General features: G+C 38.8%; 1 protein-coding gene across 2 annotated transcripts in view; it reads right to left on the reverse strand.

Annotated features, from left to right (window-relative positions):
* Positions 1-6,257: 6,257 nt before the first annotated feature.
* srfbp1 (serum response factor binding protein 1) overlaps positions 6,258-22,867 on the reverse strand; it is a 146,338-nt gene continuing 129,728 nt past the window's right edge. For both annotated transcript variants that reach the window (XM_052019875.1, XM_052019876.1), the window contains 4 exons: positions 16,840-16,921; positions 11,065-11,905; positions 10,919-10,953; positions 6,258-7,493 (listed from right to left, as the gene is read on the reverse strand). In XM_052019875.1, coding sequence (XP_051875835.1) covers positions 7,309-7,493; positions 10,919-10,953; positions 11,065-11,905; positions 16,840-16,921 — 1,143 coding nt within the window. In that variant the 3' untranslated portion in view covers positions 6,258-7,308. The remainder of the gene's footprint in view (positions 7,494-10,918; positions 10,954-11,064; positions 11,906-16,839; positions 16,922-22,867) is intronic.

A 22,867-nucleotide genomic window follows, 5' to 3' on the forward strand; every position in this document is an offset into this window, starting at 1 on the left:
ACATCCAGTCAGGTTCAGCAGTGAAAGCAACAAATTACATTGTGATGGTGATTGTTTGTCCATCAGTATCGACAATGTTAGTCTATAATTTATATCCAATTTAAAAGTGCTCTCATTGCTGGAAGACCCGTTTTTCTCAATGGATTTTTTGCAACAGGAAAAAAATGTCTGAAAGCATTCCTGATTGGGGGGGTGGGGGGTGGGGGGAAAGAGTGTGTGTGATCACTTGGGCTCTATTTTGTTGCATCACATTTCCATTTGTGATGGTACATTCTTTTGAGAATGATCTTTGAGGAATCCTTATATCATTTGAACTATATTAAGCTTCTGTTCACCATAAAATACTTGAAGAATGCTTTCCACCTTGAAAGCCTGCATGGGAGTGAAGTTCTACTTACCTGCTTTGCTGATACCCACCAACTGCAGGTATTGGAACACTTTCAGTTCTTGCTACCTTGCAGTCTGCTGGATTATAAAAGCCTCTGGAGGGAGAGTGAGAGAAAGTGTGTGTGTGTGTGTGTGTATTTGCGGGTGGAGGTGGAATAGAAAGCATGGGGGCAGGAATGAAGGCTCTATCTGCTTCGTCAGGCAGCGAAAGTCCCCAGGAGAGAGGGGTTGGGATTTGGCTAAGCAACCTATTCTGGGCACAAAGAACTCCTAGGAAAGAAATAGTATTGCATAATTTAAATCATGGAATGGTTACAGAAGGAATCCCTACCAGTTCAATGCAAGAGCAGTCCAGCTGGTCCCATTTCCCTACCCTCTCCCCTTAGCCCTGAAAATTCTCTCTTTTCAGATAAAGATCCAGCCCTTTTTTGAATACTAGAATTGAACCTACCTTTCTCTATCTATATCCGTCATGATTTTAAATACTTCTACCAAATCTCCTTGTAACCTCCTCTTTAAGGAGAACAACCCCCACTTCTCTAGTCTATCCTTGTAACTGAAGTCTCTCTTTCTAGTCTATTCACATAACTAAAGTCTGGTTATGGATACTGGTCCTCCCCAACTTACGAATGCCCAACTTATGAGCAGCCTGTACATATGATTGAGCGTTTGGGAGACCAGCTGTTTGGATTTGACAGAAGCTGTGGGGCTGGGATACACTTCAACAGGCCCTGATGATTGGCCCACCCTTAAGGATTACCTCCTCCTTTTCACTAATAAAATGTTCTAGAAATTCACTATCCTCCTCCCCGAATTCATGGTCTGCAATGTACTTTTCTACAATGAATACAAAGAGTATTCACTTATGACCTCACCTATGTCCTCTGGCTCACACACAGGCTGCCTATTTGGTCCCTATTAGACCCTCCACTTTTCCTGGTGTTCCCATGCACTTGCTGCCTTTGTCCTTCTTGATGGTAAAGGTCATGCATTTGGAAGGTGCGGTCACAGTAACGTGGGTTAATAACTGCAGTGCACTTTGTAGATAGTGCACACTGAAGCCACTGTCTGCCTGTAGTGGAGGGAATGTTGATTGTCGTTGATGGGGTACCAGTCCAGTCGGCTGCTTTGTCCTGGATCATGCCAAGCTTCTTGAGAGTTGTTAGCACAGCACTCATCTATGCAAATGGAAACTACCACTGTTGACTTGTGTCTTGTAGATGGTGGAAAGGTCTCAGAAACAGAATCAGAATTATTATCACTGACTTATATGTCGTGAAATTTGTTGCTTTGTGGCAGCAGTATAGGGCAAAGACATAAAATTACTATAAATTACAAAATAAATAAATTGCGCAAAAAAAAAGAGGAATAACAAGGTAGTATGAAGCATTCAGAAATCTAATGGTTGGGGGGGGGGGAGTGGGGAAGAAGCTGTTGCTAAATCACTGAATGTGGATCTTCAGGTTCCTGTACCTCCTTCCCGATAGTAGTAACGAGAAGAGGGCATGTCCCAGATGGTGAGGGTCCTTACTGATGGACGCTGCCTTCTTGAGGCACCGCCTCTTGAAGATGTCCTTGATGGTGGGGAGAGCTGTGCCTGCAATGGAGCTGGCTGAGTCTACAACCCTCTGCAGCCTCTTGTGATGGGGTTTCAGAAGTCACTCATCACAGGACACCCAGCTACTGATCAGCTCACATTGCCACGGTATGTATCTGACTAGCCTCATTGAGTTTCAGGTTATTGGAGAGCACTCCCCCCACCCCAACCCCACCAGATATTGATGGTGGAGGACTCAGTGATGGTAACATCATTGAATGTCAAGGGTAAGTGGTTAGACCCTCTTTTGTTGGAGATGGTCATTACGTATCTGACACTTCTGTGGCATAAATACTATTGCCACTTCGCCTTGTCTAGGTCTTGTTGCATGAAGACGTGGACTGCTTCATTTGCTGAGAGGTTGTGAATTGGACATTGTGCAATCATCAGCAAATATCCCCACTCTGACCTTATGATGGAAGGAAGATTATTGATGACACAGTTGAATGCAGCTGGGCCTAGGACACTGCCCTGTCAAACTCCTGCAGTGATATCCTGTGGCTGTGATGATTGGCCTCCAACCACCATGACCATCTTCCCTTGTGCAAGGTATGATTTTCCCCTTGATGCCCACTGACCAGTTTTACCAGGGCACCTTGATGCCATACTCTGTCAAAATGTTGCCTTAATGTCAAGTCACTCTCACTTCACTTCTAGAATTCAGCTCTTTGGTCCATGTATGGACCAAGGTTATGATGAGGTCTGGAGTGGAGTGCACCTGGTGAAATTTAAACTGGGCATCAGCAAGTTAGTTCTTGGTAACCAAATACCACTTGGTAGCACTGATAGCAAATTTCATTATTTTGTGAATGATTGAGAGTAGACTGATTAGGAGGTAAGTAGCTGGATTGGATTTGTCCTGCTTTTTGTGCTCAGGCCATTCTATAGCTGATTTTCCAATTGTCAGGTAGATCCCAGTGTCATAATTGTGCTGGAGCAGTTTGGCTAGTTCTGGATAGTCTTCAGTGGTACAACAGGGATGTTATCTGGTCCAGTGGCCTTTGCTGTATCCAGTGCTCTCAGTCTTTTCTTGATATTATGTGGAATGAACTGATTTGGCTGAAGACTTGGTTCTGTGATAGCGGGGATATCAGGGGAAACCAAGATGTATCATCTATTTAACATTTTTGGCTGAAATTGGCTGTGAGTGTTTCAGCTGCCTTTTCTTTTGTACTCACATGCTGGGCCCCACTATCATTGAAGATGAGGATGCTCTTGGCATGTTCCCTTTCCATTAGCTGTCCATCACCATTCATGAAAGAAAATGCAGTAGGACTGTAGAACACCAGTTTGATCTGTTTGTTGTAAAATCCCTTAGTTCTGAATATTGCATCCTGCTTTTGTTGTTTAGCACACTATCAGTCCTGTACTACAGCTTCAAAAGATTAGCACCTCATCATTTGCAGGTAGAATAACTCTTGGATCTCCCAGTCTACCTCATCATGGCCTTTGCACTTTATTCATCTACCTGCACTGCACTTCCTCTGTAAATGCAACACAATATTCTGAATTCTGTTTTCTTTTTACTACCTTGATGAAATTATGTATAGCATGATCTATGACAATGATCTGTCTGGATGGCATGAAAAACAAAAGCTTTTCACTGTATCTCAGTGCATCCTACAATAATAAATTACAACCAATTGAACAGCTGCTACTCCCAGCTCTTCTTATTGAACAATTGATTTGATAGCAATGACAGATTTAAGGGTATGGTAGGTCCTGAGGTTACAGATTGAGATGGTTACATTGCTGGTGCTGCTGACAGGCCACAACACCTAGTAAATTCTGCTTGCCAGATCTGGTCCAAGTCTATCTCATTTAGCACACTTGTAGTGCCACACAACACGATGGCATGTGTCCTCAGTGTGAGGACAGAACCTTGCCTCCACAAGGACTGTAGTGGCAGTCATTTCTATCTATGGTATGATGGACAGATGCACCTGCCACAATTGGATTGCTGAAGATGATGGTTTCTCCATGTTTGTTTATACATGGCTTGCTGCACACCTGGTCTGGTAGCTGTGTCCGTTGCCATGCAGACTGCTCAATTTGTAGTGGTTCTACCAAGCCACACTTTGTGATGAGCACTGAAGTCCCAAACCCAGCATAGTCTTGCCCTACATATTTTTAGTGCTCCTTCCAAAGTGCTGTTCAATATAGAAGAACGACAATTCAACAGCTGAGGGACAGCAATAGGTGGTGACCAGAAGGAAATTTTCTTGGCATATCTGATCTGATGCCACGAGTCTTCAAGGATTCTGGAGTTGATATTGAGGACTCCCAGAGCTACTTCTTCCCGCCTTTATACCACAGTTCCACCACCTCAGGAGGGTCTGTCCTGGTTCGTTACTATCCATCTCACAATTCATTGCACTTCCAAGTTTAATGTCATCAAATTTGGAAATTGTGTTCTGTGCAGCTAACCACAAATTGTAAACATCAGTTAAGAAATATAGCGGTCATGTAATTGACCTCTGTGAAACTCCACTGTACATTTTCCTCCAAAGTATCTTTCACAACTCCTATCTTTTTCCTGCAACCTATCTATGCTGCTCCGTCCCCTTTCATTCCAATGACATTCATTATTGATGACTAGCCTATTAGGTAGCCCCTTCTCAAATGCCCTTTGGAATGCATACATACAAGGAAAATGACATTTTCCTCTTCAAAGCTATCTGTTACTTCATCAAAAAAGTTAGGCACGACTTAAAAATCTCCAATCAATCCATACTTGTCTAATTGGCTATTAATTGCACCCCTGATTTCAACTTCCAGAACATTCATCACCAGCAAGGTTAAACAGTCCAGGCTGTAGTTTAGTGTTATCTATAACACTCTTCTTTTGAACATGGTTGTAATGTTGGTACTTTTCTTGTCCTCATGCACTACCTATGAATCTGTGGATGTATTGAAGGTTATGATAGGTCTTCTGCAGTTTCCTCTCTTCCCTCCAATTTTACACAGTGTAAATGCAGTTAGCTTTTCTAGTATCTGGTTTATTAACAAGAATCTCAATTAATTCTTCCTTTGCTGGTCTCGTTCTGTTTTGTAATGAATATGATATTAGGTCTCTGGTGCGTGGGGGAATTGGCAAAGATAAGGCTTCAGAGAAATGCAGGGTTGACTTTAATTTGAAATATAGCATGAGCTCATGTGGTAAAAGCCTTCCTAAAGGAATCAGGAGCTCAATGACGACAGCCTTATTGTCTCATGAGATGGATGTCACTGTTATTAGTCCCTTTGTACTAACCATACCAAACTCTAATGAGACCAAAAATTTATGAAGAAATAGAACATGCCATCTCAGAGGTCCTCTGAAAAAAACAAGGTCATCATCATGAGAGGCTTCAATATGTTAAGAGGTTGATCACTATCCTGGTAGAAGTAGCATGGAGAAGTGCAACAACAATGGAAAATGCTCCTAATGATCTTTCCAGTAAAACATCATGATTTTCAGGATTCTAAGCAAATTTAAAACATTAGAAATATAAGCACCTGACTGGCATTGCTCTGGAGGACCAGTACATTGCCAAAGGGATTAAGATTACACATATTATGAAGAAAGCCGGCGACTGGTTGGACCATACACTTATCAGATTCACTCAATAATTAGAATTGTAAAATATAACAGGCCAGATCTGGTCCATTGCCAGTGTTTGCCCCTTTTGCTTTTCCTGCAACCACACCTAACATTTGCAGCTCTGTTGCATCCATTGCTCTCCAGGCATGGTCTTCCCCAAGGCTGGTGTGGCCTGCAAGGTATGACAATGCCTTAAGCTAAGGATACTCTATCCCTAGAACTCTTCTGTGGTCAGACAGCTTCACACTGTCAAAGATATTGTTAACTGCCTTTTGATGTTTTGTTGATCAGAGAAACCCGAAAACAGTCCAAGTAGATTTAAATGAAGTGAATAAAATTTAGTTAAAAAATAAAAACATGTTGATTAGAAATATCCTCAAGCCCTAGAAATCAATTAAAAAAACTTAAGATAAAGCATAATAAAAGACATAAACAGATCACCTACCTTTAACTCAGGATCGGCAATATTGTTTAAGCGAATGGGGTTATGCAACAAACCCCAAACATCCCTGAGGCAAAGCTGGGGTGCTGGATACAAAATGCATCTGGCCCCACAGCTCAGTACATTCTTTTTCCGTCGCTAGGTTCAGTGTGAGCCCAGAGGTGGAATGGGAGATTGAATAGTCAATCGTCTCGACTGCAACTTGTCTCTGAATTATGCATTACAACGTGCGGGCATGGAAGTCAGGGACAAGCTGACCTCTGAACAGGATGCAGCTTGTGGTTCTGTACTCAATCGCCAGCAACAGGTAAGCACAATCTGGCCCAGTTTCCTTGTGGTACTGTGACACAATTGTTGTTACTGTAAAGATTATCATGTTTACTTTGGAGAACTATTTCCAGTTGATGGAGTTCTGCAAAATTCAAGTGGTGCTACCTTAGTCTTGCTTAGGTTGACAAGTTGCAACTGTGAAACTAACACAACTGTAGAAAATCTGTGATGTAGGTTGAGCTAATCCGTGCTGGGAAATGGTCAGTGGAGGCAGCAGTTTGAGAAGCACATTGCTGTCCGTGTGGGCAGCCTGTGTGTTCAGTCCATTTGCAGACTGATGCATTTTAGGTTGCCAGCCATGTGTGTCAGTCTTTTTATTGAAAATTCCATTCTTCTTGAAACACAATAGCTAAGATGGAATTTTGAATCAAAACAACAAAATCTATATACAGCAGTGCTATATGATTCTATTGCTATGGTGCTAATGATTATACAGCATTTTAATAACTAAATAGTTCTGAGAATCCAAATTACACCATTATCTTATCATAGGGGAAATGTTAACATTGGCCAACTTTTGCAATTGAGACAAAACTCTCTCAATATAACATGCTTGAATAGTTAACAAACACTGAATGAGGGAATTTTTGAAATCATCATACGTAATTGTAGAAATTCTGAAATATTTCTGTAGCCAGAATTTATCTTTGCACATGGCGACTACCTCAGGACTGAAACTTATAAAATTATCAAAAAGCATTTCCTAAATTATTTACCTAAAATTTAACAATTCTTGTATTTAAATATCAATTTTTAAATGTTTAATCTTCCTCAAAGTGTACTTAAGACAATTCTGAAGATCATTTTGCAACAAAATGCAAATATAAACTGCAATTTCAGTATGAAACACATGACAGATGTTTTATATTTGTATGATAATTTCTTCAGATATTTTAATATGGTTTTAGAATCATCTTTAATACAAAACAGTGCAATACTATGCAATTTTCCTGTTTCTTTTTAAGGAAACTAATCATCAAATCTGATCTTTTTCCCCTGGAATGCAACTATTTGGATCTGCTCTTTCCGTCTTCTACTTGCTTCCCAAGAAGGATGAAGTGATTGTTGTGGCTTTGGAATTACTTTTCCAGGTCCCCCTTGGGATCTCTCACGAAGGGACAATTTTTTGGTGTTAGGACTTTTTTGTAGAACAGCTGTGAATGCAAAACAAAATTCCAGAGGAGTTATGATCAACAAGCAGACCTCTTTTATCGTATAAAGCTATCACAATACACAAGAGATTTTAGATCAATAGAAGTTATATAGATGTAGTAAAACATATCAGTGTAAACTAATCCTCAAATTGTATAATCATCATACTATTCTTCCACATTTATTAGAAAATATATATTCTTTCACTTTTCAACAGTGTTACATAAGTAAGCAATTCATCTTACTCTTAGGAAAAAGACATTCTTCTATATATCATCTGAATTAAAAATAAAATTACCTGCAGAGCTATAAGCAATAGAATGAAGTAATTTTATGACATTTATTGAATGCAGGAAATTTAATTGTTAATAAGTAATGGGGAAATTCTAGAGCTAACAAATTAAGAGGAATATATGGTTCTGATGACCTTCACCGCCACAGCCCAATATATTCTGCACAGAAATATCTTCCACCTGCAGGAGAGCAGTGAGTTAATATATTCCCCCTCATAATTTGTAATGGAATTCAATGAAGTGAAAAATTATTTTGTCTGCCATACATAGTTTTACCCCAGAGCCTAATAAACATTACTCTGTAGTTCATGAATAGGTTCACAAAGGTTGAGATGTGAAAATATTACACATGCAATAGGAATGTTTTCCTTATTAAAATGTTTTTGAAGCACAGTAGAAGAATCCTTACTTTACAAACTGACCTGCAGCACCCATGACATGGAGCATCTTGTGGGAATACTACATGACTAAAGTGAGAAAGCCTTTAAATTCCTGGCATGAGTGGGAAGAATTTTTTTTTAAATGTGTTAATTAAAACTATCTTAAAATGCATTCATTTTCTAGCATGACCTGAAATATACAGATTAGGGGCAGGAAAAGATTGCTTGGACCCTCAATTAATAAGATCATGGCTGATCTGATTGTAACCACAACTTGCATTCCCATCTACCTGCACCCTTTCACCCCTCAAGAATCTGTCTCTGACTTAAAGAAATATTCTAAGACTCTTATTTCCATTGCCCTTGGGGAAGAGTTTCAAAGACTTGCAATCCCTGAAAGGAAAAAAAAATAACCTCTTATTTTAAAACCATGACTCTAGTTCCACATTCTCCACTGACAGGAAATACCTGTCCAAATCCCTCAAGATCTTGTATGTTTGAATGTAGTTCCATCAAGTTTCCTTCTACTTTTTTTAAACTCCAGTGGACACAAGCCCAGCCTGTCCAATCTTTCCTAGTGAGATAACCTGCCCATTCCAGCTCTCTGAACTGCTTCCAATACATTAATATCCTTCCTTAAATATGAGGCCAACACTGGTTTCACTAATGCTCTATATAACTGAAACATAACGTTCCTTCTTGTGTATTCAATTCCCCCAGCAATAACCAATAACTTTGTTAGCTTTGCTAACCACTCGCTATAGCTGCATTCTTGCCTTTTGCAAGTTACGCACCGAGACATTCAGATCCTTCTGCATCTCACATCACTTAGATAATACACTCCTTTCTTATTTTTCCTGTCAAAGTGAACTATTTTACCTTTTTCCACATTATATTTCATTTGCCTGATCATTGCCCCTTACTTAACCTACCTAGCTTACTTTAAAATCCATCCATCTCTCTGTAACATGCTCCAGCCCTGCCCCCTTCAGCTACAGGCTCTTGGTCATTTCCAATGTCTATTGCTTCATCAGCAGCAGCCCTTTCTTCAGGTGCCTGGATCCTAAGCTATGAAATCTCCCACTCAAACCTCTCCGCCTCTCTCTTCTGCTTTAAGAAACACCTTTAATCCAATGTCTTTGACTGAATTTTGGTCACCTACCCTAATAACTCCTTACTTATGAAATATCTTATTATGCTAAAAGTACCACATACATTTAAATATGTTGATGAGGGAGGCATGAAAGTTAGTGATGGCAGGGAGGAGCAGGTGGACCAATGCTTCCCAGCCCTCTAACATTTTCTAACTCTCTCCATCACCCAAGCTGTGCGTTTTGTTCACGTAGTCCACCAATATCCTGGAGCACTTGTGTTATAAAGGTTTAAGGTGCTGGGGAGTAGATATAGAGGAGATGTCAGGGGTAACCCTAACCCTAAGGCATGCCAGTAGAGGAGGCCATGGATACACATGTCGGTATGGGAGTGGGATGCAGAATAGAAGTGGATGTTATGTGCTTTTGTGACGGACGGAGAGAAGGTGCTCGACGAAGTGGTCACCCAGTCTGCGTCGGGTCTCACCAATGTGGAGGAGGCTGCACCAGATGCAACAAATGACAGCCTCGGATTCACAGGTGAAGCGCTGCCTCATGTTCCCACTCCCCTACCGACATGTCTATCCATGGCTTCCTCTACTGCCACGTTGAGACCAGAGACCAGACGTAGGTTGGAGGAACAACAGCTCATATTTCGCCTTGGTAGTCTGCAACCTGACGGCCTCAACATCGATTTCTCTAACTTCCGGTTACCCCTCCCCTCTTCTTCAGCCCCTTTTTTTCTTTTGTCTTCCCTCATTCCTGTGGCCTCTCCCCCCTTCTCATTCTCCTTCCCCCACCCTTATAACCCACCCATCTATTCCCCACCTCCTTCTCTTTATTCCATGGGCCACTGCCCTCTCCGACCAGATTCCTCCTTCTTCAGCCCTTTGCGTCTTCTACCTATCACCTCTCAGCTTCTTACATCTCCCCCCTCCCCCACCCTCCTACCATCCCCCCTCACCTGGGCTCACCTATCACCTGCCTACATGTACTCCTTCCCTCTCCCCGACCTTCTTATTTGAACTTCTGCCCTCTTCCTTTCCAGTCCTGATGAAGGATCTCGACCCAAAACGTTGACTGTTTATTTCTCTCCATAGATGCTGTCTGATCTGCTAAGTTCCTACAGCATTTTGCGTGTATTGTTTAAGGATCCCATTATAGTTTGATAGCATACGGACTTTTGCTCATTAACCTCAAGGATAAGGAAATTTTTCACTGGAAATTTGTGATTTTTCACCTCTATGAGGAAAAAGAATTAAATGCAAGTCCTTCTCATGATACATTAGAAGTTTTCCTGGAATAAATTGCTCTGAACCAAGTCACTTGGTCCAAATGATGACAAAAATATTCAAACTTACATATTCCTTTTCCTTAATACTCAACCAAGGAGTATTTTCAAGACTACTTATTGACAGATATTTGGGTAACAAGGAATCAAGACACGAGGAATGAAGGGTTAAAGTGGGAAAGTGATAAATAAGTTCAGCTCTGATCTTACTGAATGGTAGGACAGGTATGAGGGGGTGCACGATCTACTAGAGTCCACAATGGGGCCACTTATGGAAACCAACTTCAAAATAACTGCAAATACATTTAAAAGAGAATGCACAGCATTTGAATAATCAAGGAAAACCCAGTAAGAAACAGCATCTACACTGACCAGATTTCTTGTTCTTGATAACTCCCCGAAGATTGCTGTGAAGAAAATAAGCAATAGTTTAACATCAATTTTGCAGTGGGCAGCAGAAATTTTTATAGGAATTTAAGTCAAAGTAAATATAAACTGAAAATATATCTGGTTCTTACCTCTTCTGCATTGATGGCTTTGAGCTTGACAAATTATTACAAAATAAAGATCCAAACTTCGTTTGTTCCCTGTTCTTTTTTCCAATGGGATCGCTCTTTCCTTCTTTCATGCTAGTTGGCACATTTTTTTCATCATCATTCACAGTGTTGACATCAGATGTTGGATCAGATTCTTGCTTCTTTTTATTTGTTCTTTTCACCTTTCCAATAAAGAAATCATCATCCCCACTCTCATCACTAGATGTCTGATTATAAAACCTCTCCTCTGTACTATCATCAAAATATTCCTTTTCTTCAACACTCTCATCTTCATCAATAGGTTTTGTGTTCTCTGAATTCATTGAAACTTGTAATTTTTTCTGTGTATTTAACTGGGCGGGTCTGGTCTTTTCAGTAACTTGAGAAACCAATGCTAATTCTGCAGCTTGGGCTTTGGAGGTATCTTCATCACTGAAACATTTTTCATTCAAAGCTTCAGGTTCAGGTTTGTCCAGAGCTGCACTGGTTTCTTCAATGTGTGTTGCTTTAGATCTGATCTGTTTGGTAACATGAGAAACCAATGCTGATTCTGCAGCTTGGACTTTGGAGGTATCTTCATTATTGAAACACTTATCAATCAAAGCTTCAGGTTCAGATTTATCCAGAGCTGCACTGGCTTGTTTGATGTGTGTTGACTTGCTTCTCTCACCCATGGTATTATCTGCTTTTATCTTATTTGTTTTGCTATGTGACATTTCTTCTGGACTTGAGACCTGTAATGACTCTGTTTTCAGCTGGGGCTCCTGCAGCAACTTCTGGTCTTTGTCTTTTTCTCTAGCTTCTTTAAATGAACTTACAGCAGCTGGTAGAAAATGAGGGGAAAAAAAAATTGTACATCACAAACCTGTCGTAAAACTATTTTATGTCACATTTTCTTATTCTATGGCATTTCCAAGCGGCATTGCCCAATCTGGCTTTCCTTCTAGTTATAGACAGAAACCCAGATAGTAAGAGTGTACAATTAATGTAAGTACTTTAGCATTTGCTCATACAACAGAACATTGTGAAATGTTCTCAAGTAGCAGTTTCTAAACATTTAATGCTTCATTAGCCAGTTTTAAAATTAAGGTTACAATACTAATTTATGAGACATCTTCGAAGATAATTTTAAGCTCAAAATTTCACTTTTGACCAAGGAACCTTCCTGAGCTAGTCCCATATCCCTCTAAACCTTTCCTATGCTAGGATAGGCTAGGCTTGTTTACCTTGGAGCAGAGGAGGTTGAGGAGGAATCTGATAGAGGTGTACAAAATTATGAGAGGCATAGATATGCTGGATTTTGAGATAATTTTCCCCTTGGCAGCGATGTCTAAGAACAGAAAATATAGGCTTAAGGTGAGGAATAATACATTTAGAGGGGATTTGATGAATAATTTTTTTTACCCAGAGAGTTTACAATCTGGAACACTCTGCCTGTGAAGGTGTTGGAAGCAGGTACTCTCATATTGAAGAAGCACTGGAATAACCAAGGCATAGTAGGTTACGGACCAGCTTCTGGTAGATGGGATTCATAAAGATAGGTACTTGACGGTCAAGAGGGACATGGTGGGCTGAAGAACTGGTTTCTGTGCTGTATGATTCTATGGGCGAAACTTTTTTTTGAAGGAGGGGTTCCTTTATTGTAAAGCTGAGAAAATGTTCCCATGAAGTTGACGTTACACTAAAGGCATTTATTTAATTGAATAAATAGGCAACAAATGAAAGGGTAAAGAAACAGGATTGATGACAGCTGGTAACTCTGAAGGAAGAGGCATGAATACCATCTGCAAAACCAAACAATAAAACCTCAATTTCATACTTTACAAATACCCTTTTAATTAATTTTGTGAAACTGAAGTAACTTCTAAAACATTCAAGCTACTGGAAATATCTTACTTCAAGAAAGAAGCTTTACATATTTTAAATGTGGCATTATCCAGTTAGGCAAGAACTCCGGATTTTTCCCTCACATTATGATGGCCCATTTTGGATATCCAGTTGAAGGATGCATGGGTAGGGAGAATTAAATAAACTCATTCAAGGATACAGCAGACAAAAAACACTCGAAAAAAGAAAATAGTACTCAAGGCAGCACTTGGTACATTTACTGTTTTCAGTTTGAAGCTGACCACTAAATTGCATTTTTTTCAAAAGACACTTTTTTGGCAGAGTTCTATCTGTGGTTAGATTTGATCATGAGCTTGTTCATTTTTACTTTCAACTAAAAAGAGTCAAGGATCAGTATAATTTGAGTGACATAAATATATGATGTAAATGCCTCTTCCACTATACTGTTGGATTATCTATAACTATGACTTACAGTTTTCCATCAAAGATGCATAAACATTCCAGTTTTGAAAAAATGTCCTTCCTTTGTTGCTACAAAAATACTGTTCCATACTTTTATGATCAAAGTGCTTCCTGTGCTATTATATGTTCTTACTGAAACTGATATTACACAAGGGAGACCATTTGACTCGTGACAGCAACCAGTGTGAAAACTGTCCAAAATTGCAAATCAGTGATCTACAAAGTTTTTCATTAATTGCTTTGTTAGCAAAACCTATTTTTCAAAGAATGACTTTGCTTCTCTCATAAAAAATAAAATGAATGCCTTGTATTTTGCAGTTAGTGTCCAAGAAATAATGTGTGTGGTTCATTTTACCAATAGTTTGCCAAAAGCTTTTGGTGAGCTATTAATGAAGCCTTGCGATTGTACAGCATGATGTCCTCGATATGAGATTTGTGGCATCTGGAAGCAACAGTAAGCAACAGTGAGTCTCTTGAACCAATCAGGTTTAAGCATTCTCACTGGAACATCTGATGTCTAATTAAGGAACATAAGTTAGTTTAAAATCAAATTATGAAAGTGAAATAAACCTTGGGAAAGAAAGCTAGAACTGAGGGATAAAAGAGACAGCCAGAAAGAGTTATTTTTGAAACCTCCAACACAAACTTCTGAAGGATAGATACTTGACATTTGTAAAAATAAACTATCATGGTCAGAGAGTTGTTTCACAGTCCTAGCCTTATCTGCCATGTTTAATAAGTTAATATTGAATAAGTACTGCAATCCTCCCCTTATTTAGGTATCAATACCAACTCCATTGGTGTGATGGTGTTACAGCACAATTTCCACAGTAGCAAGGTTACTTAGACAGTGACTTCCTGACTTCAGCACTTAAATGCAGATGTTTGTACTTTGGTTAAGCACTGCTACCATCAGTGCAGATATTTGTACACTGTTAAGTACTGCTACCCTTAATGCAGATGTTTGTATTCTGCTAAACACTGCTACCCTCAATGCAAACATTTGTACTCTGCTAAGCACTGCTGTCCTCAGTGCAGATGTTTGTATTCTGCTAAACACTGCTACCCTCAATGCAAACATCTGTACTATGTTAAGCACTGCTGTCCTCAGTGCAGATGTTTGTATTCTGCTAAACACTGCTACCCTCAATGCAGACGCTTGTACTCTGTTAAGCACTGCTACCTTTAAAGCAAATGTTTGTACTTTAAGCACCTCCACTTATGAGACTTATATGGAGAATCATCTTATCATGTCATATCACCATCTTATGTTTAGGGTTAGTGAGAAATGTCAATATATAAAACAACATTTTTCTGTCAGTACACAAAAAAATACACAGCAGAGAATAATCCAATCTGAATTCAAAAAGTTCTGACACAGTACTCACTGCTCTCAGTAGGTATCAATATTGTCTCTGAGGCATAAGATTCTAGTTTCTAGCTGAATTTGCTGGTGGTGGCAAATTGTAATATGCAAACTGACTAATGCCTTCTCTACACTGTAACAACAATGACACCTCCAGTGGGCAAAATAATTTCCCAAACTTTGTTGTAAATCATTTTTTTTGCCTCTCCCAGGAAATGCGTGCTTTGTTTAGAAGCAGAAAGAGGGGGTTAACAAATTGCATTTAAAAAAACAGCCACTGTTGTAACTTAAAAGAATCTTGCATTAATAAAGTCACCTTGGCAGTAAAGTAAGTACAGTAAAACCCCAATAATCCTTCAGAAATCCTGTCGGTTTGGCATCTGCCTCACAAGGTAATGTTTGCCACACTCCCTTTGCACTCACAGTGGGCCCACCTCTCTCTTTTATTCACCTGGGCCCTGATTCATGCATTCCTTTTCCATTCACCTGGCCCCAGTTCACACAGTCTCTATCCACTCACTGGGGCCCCAGTTCCTGCACTCCCTTGAAACTTACTGGGGCCTAGTTCCCACACTTCCTTTCAATTCATTTGGTTCACTGGAAAATTTATCATACTGTATAACATCTAAAGAAAGCGAATGAAAAGAGTATTGTGGTACTAACAGAAATGACATCCAATAGTACAGAAAATCTGCTAATCTGCCACCAAAGTCCTGAGTGTGCCAGATTATTGGAACATTACCAAAGCCGTCCTCATCTCTTTCCTCCTCTTCTTAACTTCTTTCTCCCCCTCCTCCTTGAACTGCAATAGAGGATCTATGTTCTATACCTTTTCCTCTGGAGGTACAAACATTGCTGTTGCACTATGGTATAGGGAGAACAGCATGCCAAAACTAATCTAAATACCCTGACTGCTGCATTCTGAAGACCATCACTAGAAAAGGTACAGGTAAGGAATGCAAAGCTGAATTATCTCTACTTTAATGCAAAGAATATCACTAGTATGGCTTAGTGCGCACCATTTAAAAATTACATAGCAGTTTCTTGCCTCAAGACAATAATGATAGCAGATAGGGTGCTGGCACTGCTGCAAAGATCAGCAAATTAGTTAGGCTTTTTCTTACTGTCTGAGTCCTTATCTGATACCTAATTGACTTCAGTTTTGCTGGGGCTCCTCAGTGCAAGGTACAATCAAGTATTGCCTTGACATCACAAACTTGGGTTTAGAGGGCACTTTTCTTTTGCTGGTAATTGGGAAAACAATAGAGATTAGACAAATTACAGTTGTTTACAGGGCATATTTGGGCATGTTCCTAAATTGTCAGACACTGTATTGAAACAGATTATGCCTGTTTTTCTGCCATCTGAGCTAGGATTTTTGATTAAAGCTAATCAAAATATATAAAAATAGAAACATTTCTTTGGCATGCTTCAGAGGTCCCTAATTGCTTTTCAACACATTAAGTCACTGTTGCAATGTAGGAAACATACAAGAATTTCACAATCTCCTTATTACAGTATGTGAGCTGTAAAGCACATACTTCCATTAACCCAAGGAATGACATTCAGATACAATTAATAAAGTTCTTTTTTTAATATCCCTTCACAGAGCATGCACCAATTGCAGTTTGGATAATGATATATATGAAAGTTTCTACTGGCACAGCTCAGGTACATGAGAAAAGTCCCTAAATAATTCTTACTGCAATTTTGTTTCATCCTTTTGAAAACCATGGCCAAGAAAAAAAACAGAAAACTGCTTTTCAGCATTCTGTGACACCAAACTCAAGTTTCTACCTTGGGTTCTTCTCCCCATAAGTCTTGTCATTGTCAATGTACAATGTGAAAGTTCAGAATCCTGGTCAATGACTTCAAATTCATGAAACTAAGTGCTGAGCTAACAAATTGCTTTTTCTTTTAATGTGGCCATTATAGATTACACATTAAGTTTAACTTCTAAAGAGCAGATAATACCATTACTGGAATGAGTACATTTGTTTCATAGGTGGCAACACGTGCAATTTGTGAATAAAGAGGTTTCTTTCTGCGTTACTTGTATTTTTCAGTAATCTTTATTTTACCTTTAATAGCTGCGATTTTTTTGCACACAAGTGGATGTGATGCGATCCTTGCAATTGCTCGTTCCTCAGTTGTGGAGGAAGGCTGCATATTCAAACAACAAAGAAAATCATTAATACACAGTAAATATTGAAGGTATTAATCAGTGCAGCACAGACAAGTTGAGACCCATATGTAATTAGTGACAAAGCCCCTTCATAACAACACCTCCCTTCTCCTCTCTTCATTGCAGCACACAACATAAAGAAAGCCTTTGCTTAGTCAGTGATTGCCTCACACAGAGAACTATCTTCAAGAGTTGACTACGTATATGGAAACAGTACTTTCCAAGATCCTTCTGAAGCACCGAAAGGAATGCCTCATACAACAATTTTGTGCAGTGCCAAAAGAAAGATTTCAATGAAGTGATCATTTGAAATTTTCATGCCATATTCACAATGTTAAAACATTCAAAAGTCTAAATAAGGATGCTGGCTCATTGAAGTCAGCATTCTTTCTTAAGACTGATTTTTGAAACTTAAGGGCATCAATGTATTACAGTTACAATTCTTAATGGAAGCAAATGGCCTTAAAGTTAAAAGTATCATAGAACAAACCCACCAACATGGTCAACTCATAGCAGTTTGGTAAGTTAAAGATAGATAATAAATGCCAGTATTGCCAATGATGTCTTATCAATAATACAAACAAATAAATGAAAGTGTACTTTTTCAGTTGAATATTATATAAAGTGCACCAATATTAATTTTATTTTTGAACAAATCACTTCTGTACTACATCTTTTAGTTTAGATGTTAAATCAACCTCTTCTGCTATTGCTGGGCTACATAAGATCCTTTAGCTCAATTTCAGAGAGGAAAGAGGAGCTCTCTATAGTGTTCTGGGCAACTTTTAACCCTCAACCAACAATACTAACAAAAAACAATTATTTGGTAATTATCACTTAATTGTTTTTGGAACGTAGTTACTTTCAATAGTGCCTACAGTTGAAAAGAACTTCATCGAATCCAAATGATATTGGACTATCCTGAGCTCATGAAAGATTCTATCTAAATACAAGTCCTCTCATTTTTTTCTCCCAATAACAGATGTTAGAAAAATCAAAGTCCAGGTAACAGCATGGATACAATGACTATCCATGAGATAGGAAGCAGTGGTGAATAAGTGGGAAAGTGGTCATCAATCTTCCAGGAGTCACTATTGTAACATCTTTTTTTGATAGATATCAATGACCTAGATTTGAATAATGATGCCAGGTTTCCCCTATGCCATTTTTAGCTCACTGGTTTAGCAAACTACCACACAAAAATAAAAAAGATCTAAATGCTAAAGGTTAAAGCAAATGCTGGCACAGCAAACTTTGTTAGAATATTTACATAATCATATGTCAGTGAAACCTGAATATTTTACAGAGAAAATGGACTCACATCTACTAAACATATTTCATGCTTAATAGTTTTAAATGCTTTAGAGCCAATTAATTCATTTTGAAATACATTCTGTGTTATGCAAATATTAATCTGTATGCAGCATTTCATCAAACAGGTTATGATAAAAAAAATGTCTCGATAACCCGGTCATTTATTTAGTGGTGCTATTTCAAAAGCAAAACCAGAACTAGTAATTGCACAAAATATTGGGTATTGTGCTTTATATGCAAGCATGGGAGGGGCAATTTCTTTCAGCCAGAATAAGTATGTTCTTTAGAAAGCCCTTTAAGCTCTTGCTAGCTCCACTTAATAAGAATCATAAGAGTATTGAGGAGAGTATTAAAATTAGACTGCATAGTTTTTTTAACCAGGATTCTTCTCATACAAGTGATAATCTTTCCAAAGATCTTTTCCCCCCCACAGTTATGCAGTTAAGGAGAATTCACAAGCATGGCTGGAGGCCTGTGTGATTAGTTCACATAATCCTAGTGAAGAGAAATCGAAATACAGTGACCAGATGTGTTCAAGAGTCAGAGTTGTACAGCACAGAAACTGGCTCCTCAGCCCAACTTGACCATGCTGACTATGATATCTATCTATGCTAATCTCATTTGCCTGCATTAGGCCCGGATCAATCTATTCCATTTCTATCCAATTAAGCCTACATTGAGTGGAAGTGAATGCCAAGGAAATTTCCATTGTCCTCTCACAAGAGCATGGAATATACTTCGCTCATTTAAGCACCAAGTAAGAAGCTATATGGCTTGCTATGATTACATACCAGGGAATAATTGCATTTGGTTGAGTGAGAACCTTAAAATTGCATGGTTCAACAACAACAACAATAAATTCCATTTCTGTTGTGTCTTTTCAAATTTAGGCAAATCTGGACAGTTCACAAATTATGCTGATAGACCTTAAAACATTGGGCCAGATTCTGAGGGGAATTTCCTCAATTAATTGCCATTTAGTTCATGATAAGTGCAGATGCCTCAAACTTATTGCTTGCTGTTTACTGGTAATTATGGTCCAATGACAACTAAGTTCCAATGTTAGACTCCACGGAATAACTGGGACCCTTCCCCAATGATTCGATGGAAGAAAATAGGATTAAATTACATATTAATTTACCTTTAATTGCTTGTTTATTTGAGTATTTGGGCATTTTTGCTTTTCAATGGTCTAAATGGAATCATTTTTAATGGTTTGGAATGATATCGAATGCGTCTGAATGATTAGCCAGCTGCTAATGTTTTTTTAAACTTTATTTATACAGCACAGTAACAGGCCCTTTCAGCCCAATGAGCCCACGCCTCCCAATTACACCCATGTTAACCTACTAACCCGTACGTCTCTGGAATGTGGGAGGAAACCGGAGCACCCGGAGGAAATCCATGCAGTCACAGGGAGAACGTACAACTCCTTACAGTCAGCAGCGGGAATTGAACCACGATCACTGGCGCTGTAATAGCGTTACTCTAACCACTACGCTGCTGTGCCGCCAAATTAGCACTTTTGTGAGCGTGAGCTTGTTCTGCCTCCACTCCCCCACCGCCCCCAACTCTCATGCAAAAGATTTACAAGCAAAAGATGTAGCCAGTGTCTTCCAGCAAATCACGCTCTACACATCTACACATAGAATGCATCTTCTTTCTTCACAGGTCAGCTGTGTGCATGGGTGGCTCATCTCTGACCACAAATTCTGGGCAGGTTGTGCTTTCACTTAAAAGTTTGTTATTTCATTCCACTCCATGAACCTTTGCATTTTTCTATGTTATGCACTGGAAACTTTGTACTGTGTGCTTACCTACAGGACACTCCACCAATTTCAATTTGAATTCATTATCAGTATATCTCATTTAAATATTCTTTAAAGAATTGGATGTCTTAAATTAAGTACAATAAAATGTAATTATACTTGAAGTGTAGTTAATATTCTTGTGCTGAGCTTTAATCTGGGTCAAATCCAAAATTTTTAGGCATTTTGATTTCAATAAAGTGCAGGTTCAGTAATGAAGAATTAGGTTTACTTGAGCACGAGGGATCATGAACAAAAAGTCTACAGAATCAAAGAATCCATCATCATCATAAAAAATCCAGAGTAGAGAGATTTAAGATGAGAAATGGCAGGATGGTTTTGACGTTTGTCTTAATGCATGCTAGTTTCTTGGGCAGTGGGGCAGAACACAACATCTTCTGCGTTTTCCTGCCCCCTTCATTGCTCCTTATCTCCATTAACCCCAGCAAGAATTAAATCAGTAAAATGAAGGTCAGTTCAATTGCTCAATACTTTTTTTTTGTGCTGAGTTTGGGGTGAAAAATACTTCCTACTATTGACAAATAATTTCCCAGGGCCTGTGGAACATGCCTTTAAAACTGCTGCTTCCATCTTAGAACTTGCACTGCTCAGAAACTATACTCAGTATGGTCAGTTCGTGTGCTACAGCTGATGCATTGCTTAATACCTGATCTTTCGAAAGCAAGTAATCAACTGAACACCTTACAGTACCTTTGGAAAGAATGAGCAATTTATCGTTTTTCACCTTACCTAAATTGGTGTAATACGATTTTGAAAACCATATTCTTTATCAATAAGTAGCCTTCAAGCACATTGGAGTTAACAAAGAATTACTATGCATCCTAATTGAACGAAAGGCTTCAAATCCATTTACAACTGTACATTCAACAAACATCATATTGAACCAGAGAAACAAATATTCCAGACACTATTTCCATTGTATGTAATATTTTAAGGAATTTGTTACTGTGGAAAAATACACAACCTAAACACACAAAGTTTTTTTCTTAAACTATATTAGTATTTAAAATTAGCAACTGTCAGGTCTGATGCAACACCGCAGACACTGGGTTTATAACCACTTGCGGATCTGACTAAAATTATGTTTGCTCAGTGCGGTAATTCAAGAAAATCTGCATCTGTTAAAACCTGCATCTTAAGCAAAAGTAACATCATAAACAGCATTACAATCAGACATTGACAATTGATAACATACATTGGAACTCTGCAAGTTTTCCAATATAAGATTCTGTGGGTACACACAGGAATATAGATAACAATATCCTCTTAAGGGTCTGGTCAGGGGAATCAGCTGAGGTGAGTGAGGAAGGGTTGTTGGGGAGCGGAGGGGTGTTGGTTTTGGCATCGGATAGAGAGATGATGGAGTAGTGGGTGGGTGAGTGAGGAGAAATTGGCCAGGAGGGGAGAGTCAATTGTGGAGATGATCAGAGGTAACTGCAGAACTCACATGCAGTGAAGTTTAGATGTTTGATGTTAATGAATCATGAATAATGAATCATGATTAGTGGCGAGGTTTATTTTTAATATAATTTCATACAATAGCATAAATAAAAGGCATTGTGCAATTTAAATTCTAGGATAAAATTTGAAGACAGAGCCCCACTTGCCTGCTCAGGGGAAGCAAAAAGATGTTATGACATATTTTTGAAGATCAGAGAGTACACCCTATTTCATGGCCAATGCACAGATACTAAAACATAATAGGAGAAAATTCCTCTCTGCCATTAAATACAAACATGATTGTCCCTTGTGGGATGTACTCACTTCTGCACATTAGTTCCCTTGATTTTAAAACAATCGAATGTGCAGGTGAGTACAACCAGTCAGATCCACAAATCTGGTGTGTTTGGTGTTGATAATTTAGCACTAGGAAATAATAAGAATTTTTCTGCCATTAACTCTGGCTCATTTTGCTGTTTGTGAAACTTCAGAGGACAAGTTTCTTGCTGTGACTGGTTACAAAATATGTGGCCAAGCTTCAAGTAATTTCTTGGCTATGGGATATCTCAAGGATGTGAAAATACTCTACATGTCTGTTCTTTGTATTTGACTTTAAATAATCATGGCATGAATAGTATGATGGGTTTCACTGGATGCATTATATTCGGTATGTTAAATGAGAACTACTGTCTGTAGGCCTCACCCAGACTGCCACAACCTGGTCATAATCATACCAAGGATGTCTCACTTGAAGCTGTAAGTAAATGTAATCACTAGCCAATAACATCATAGAAATAATACCAAATTACTGTTAAAACATCTTGAGTAACTGACCTTGTTACGGTACCAAGGATTAAACCATGATTCATCATGTGTCAGCCTTGCTGTCTGCATTTCTAAATAGCAGTCTGCTCAACTCCTAGCATTTAAGATATACCTGTCTATACTAGTAATAAAAAGATGAACCTGACTACTGTTTACATTTTACAATCCACAGCAGGACTGCCTGAACTTCTTGACTTCGTTCATTGCTTTTATGTACACAGAGAAACAACAGCGTTCAAAACAACATGCTATTAATTTGTCTCCAAAAATTATGAATATCTAACTATATTGATGTCTTGCCTGATATTTTTGATTATTATGAGTCAACAATACAAAGAATAGCCCTAAAGAACTCCAACAGCAAAAAACAGAATGTGAGAAATGTGTAGAAACAGCGTTGATTTGCTTGGGCTTTAGAGGACAGATTACCTGGCTGTACATGGCCCATTGACAATACAGTGGATGCCTTTGATCTACTGTGGAGAAGTTATCTTACCAGAGACAGAGAGCTTATAT

This window comes from Pristis pectinata, chromosome 7 (genome assembly GCF_009764475.1).
Source record: "Pristis pectinata isolate sPriPec2 chromosome 7, sPriPec2.1.pri, whole genome shotgun sequence".
NCBI lineage: Eukaryota > Metazoa > Chordata > Chondrichthyes > Rhinopristiformes > Pristidae > Pristis > Pristis pectinata.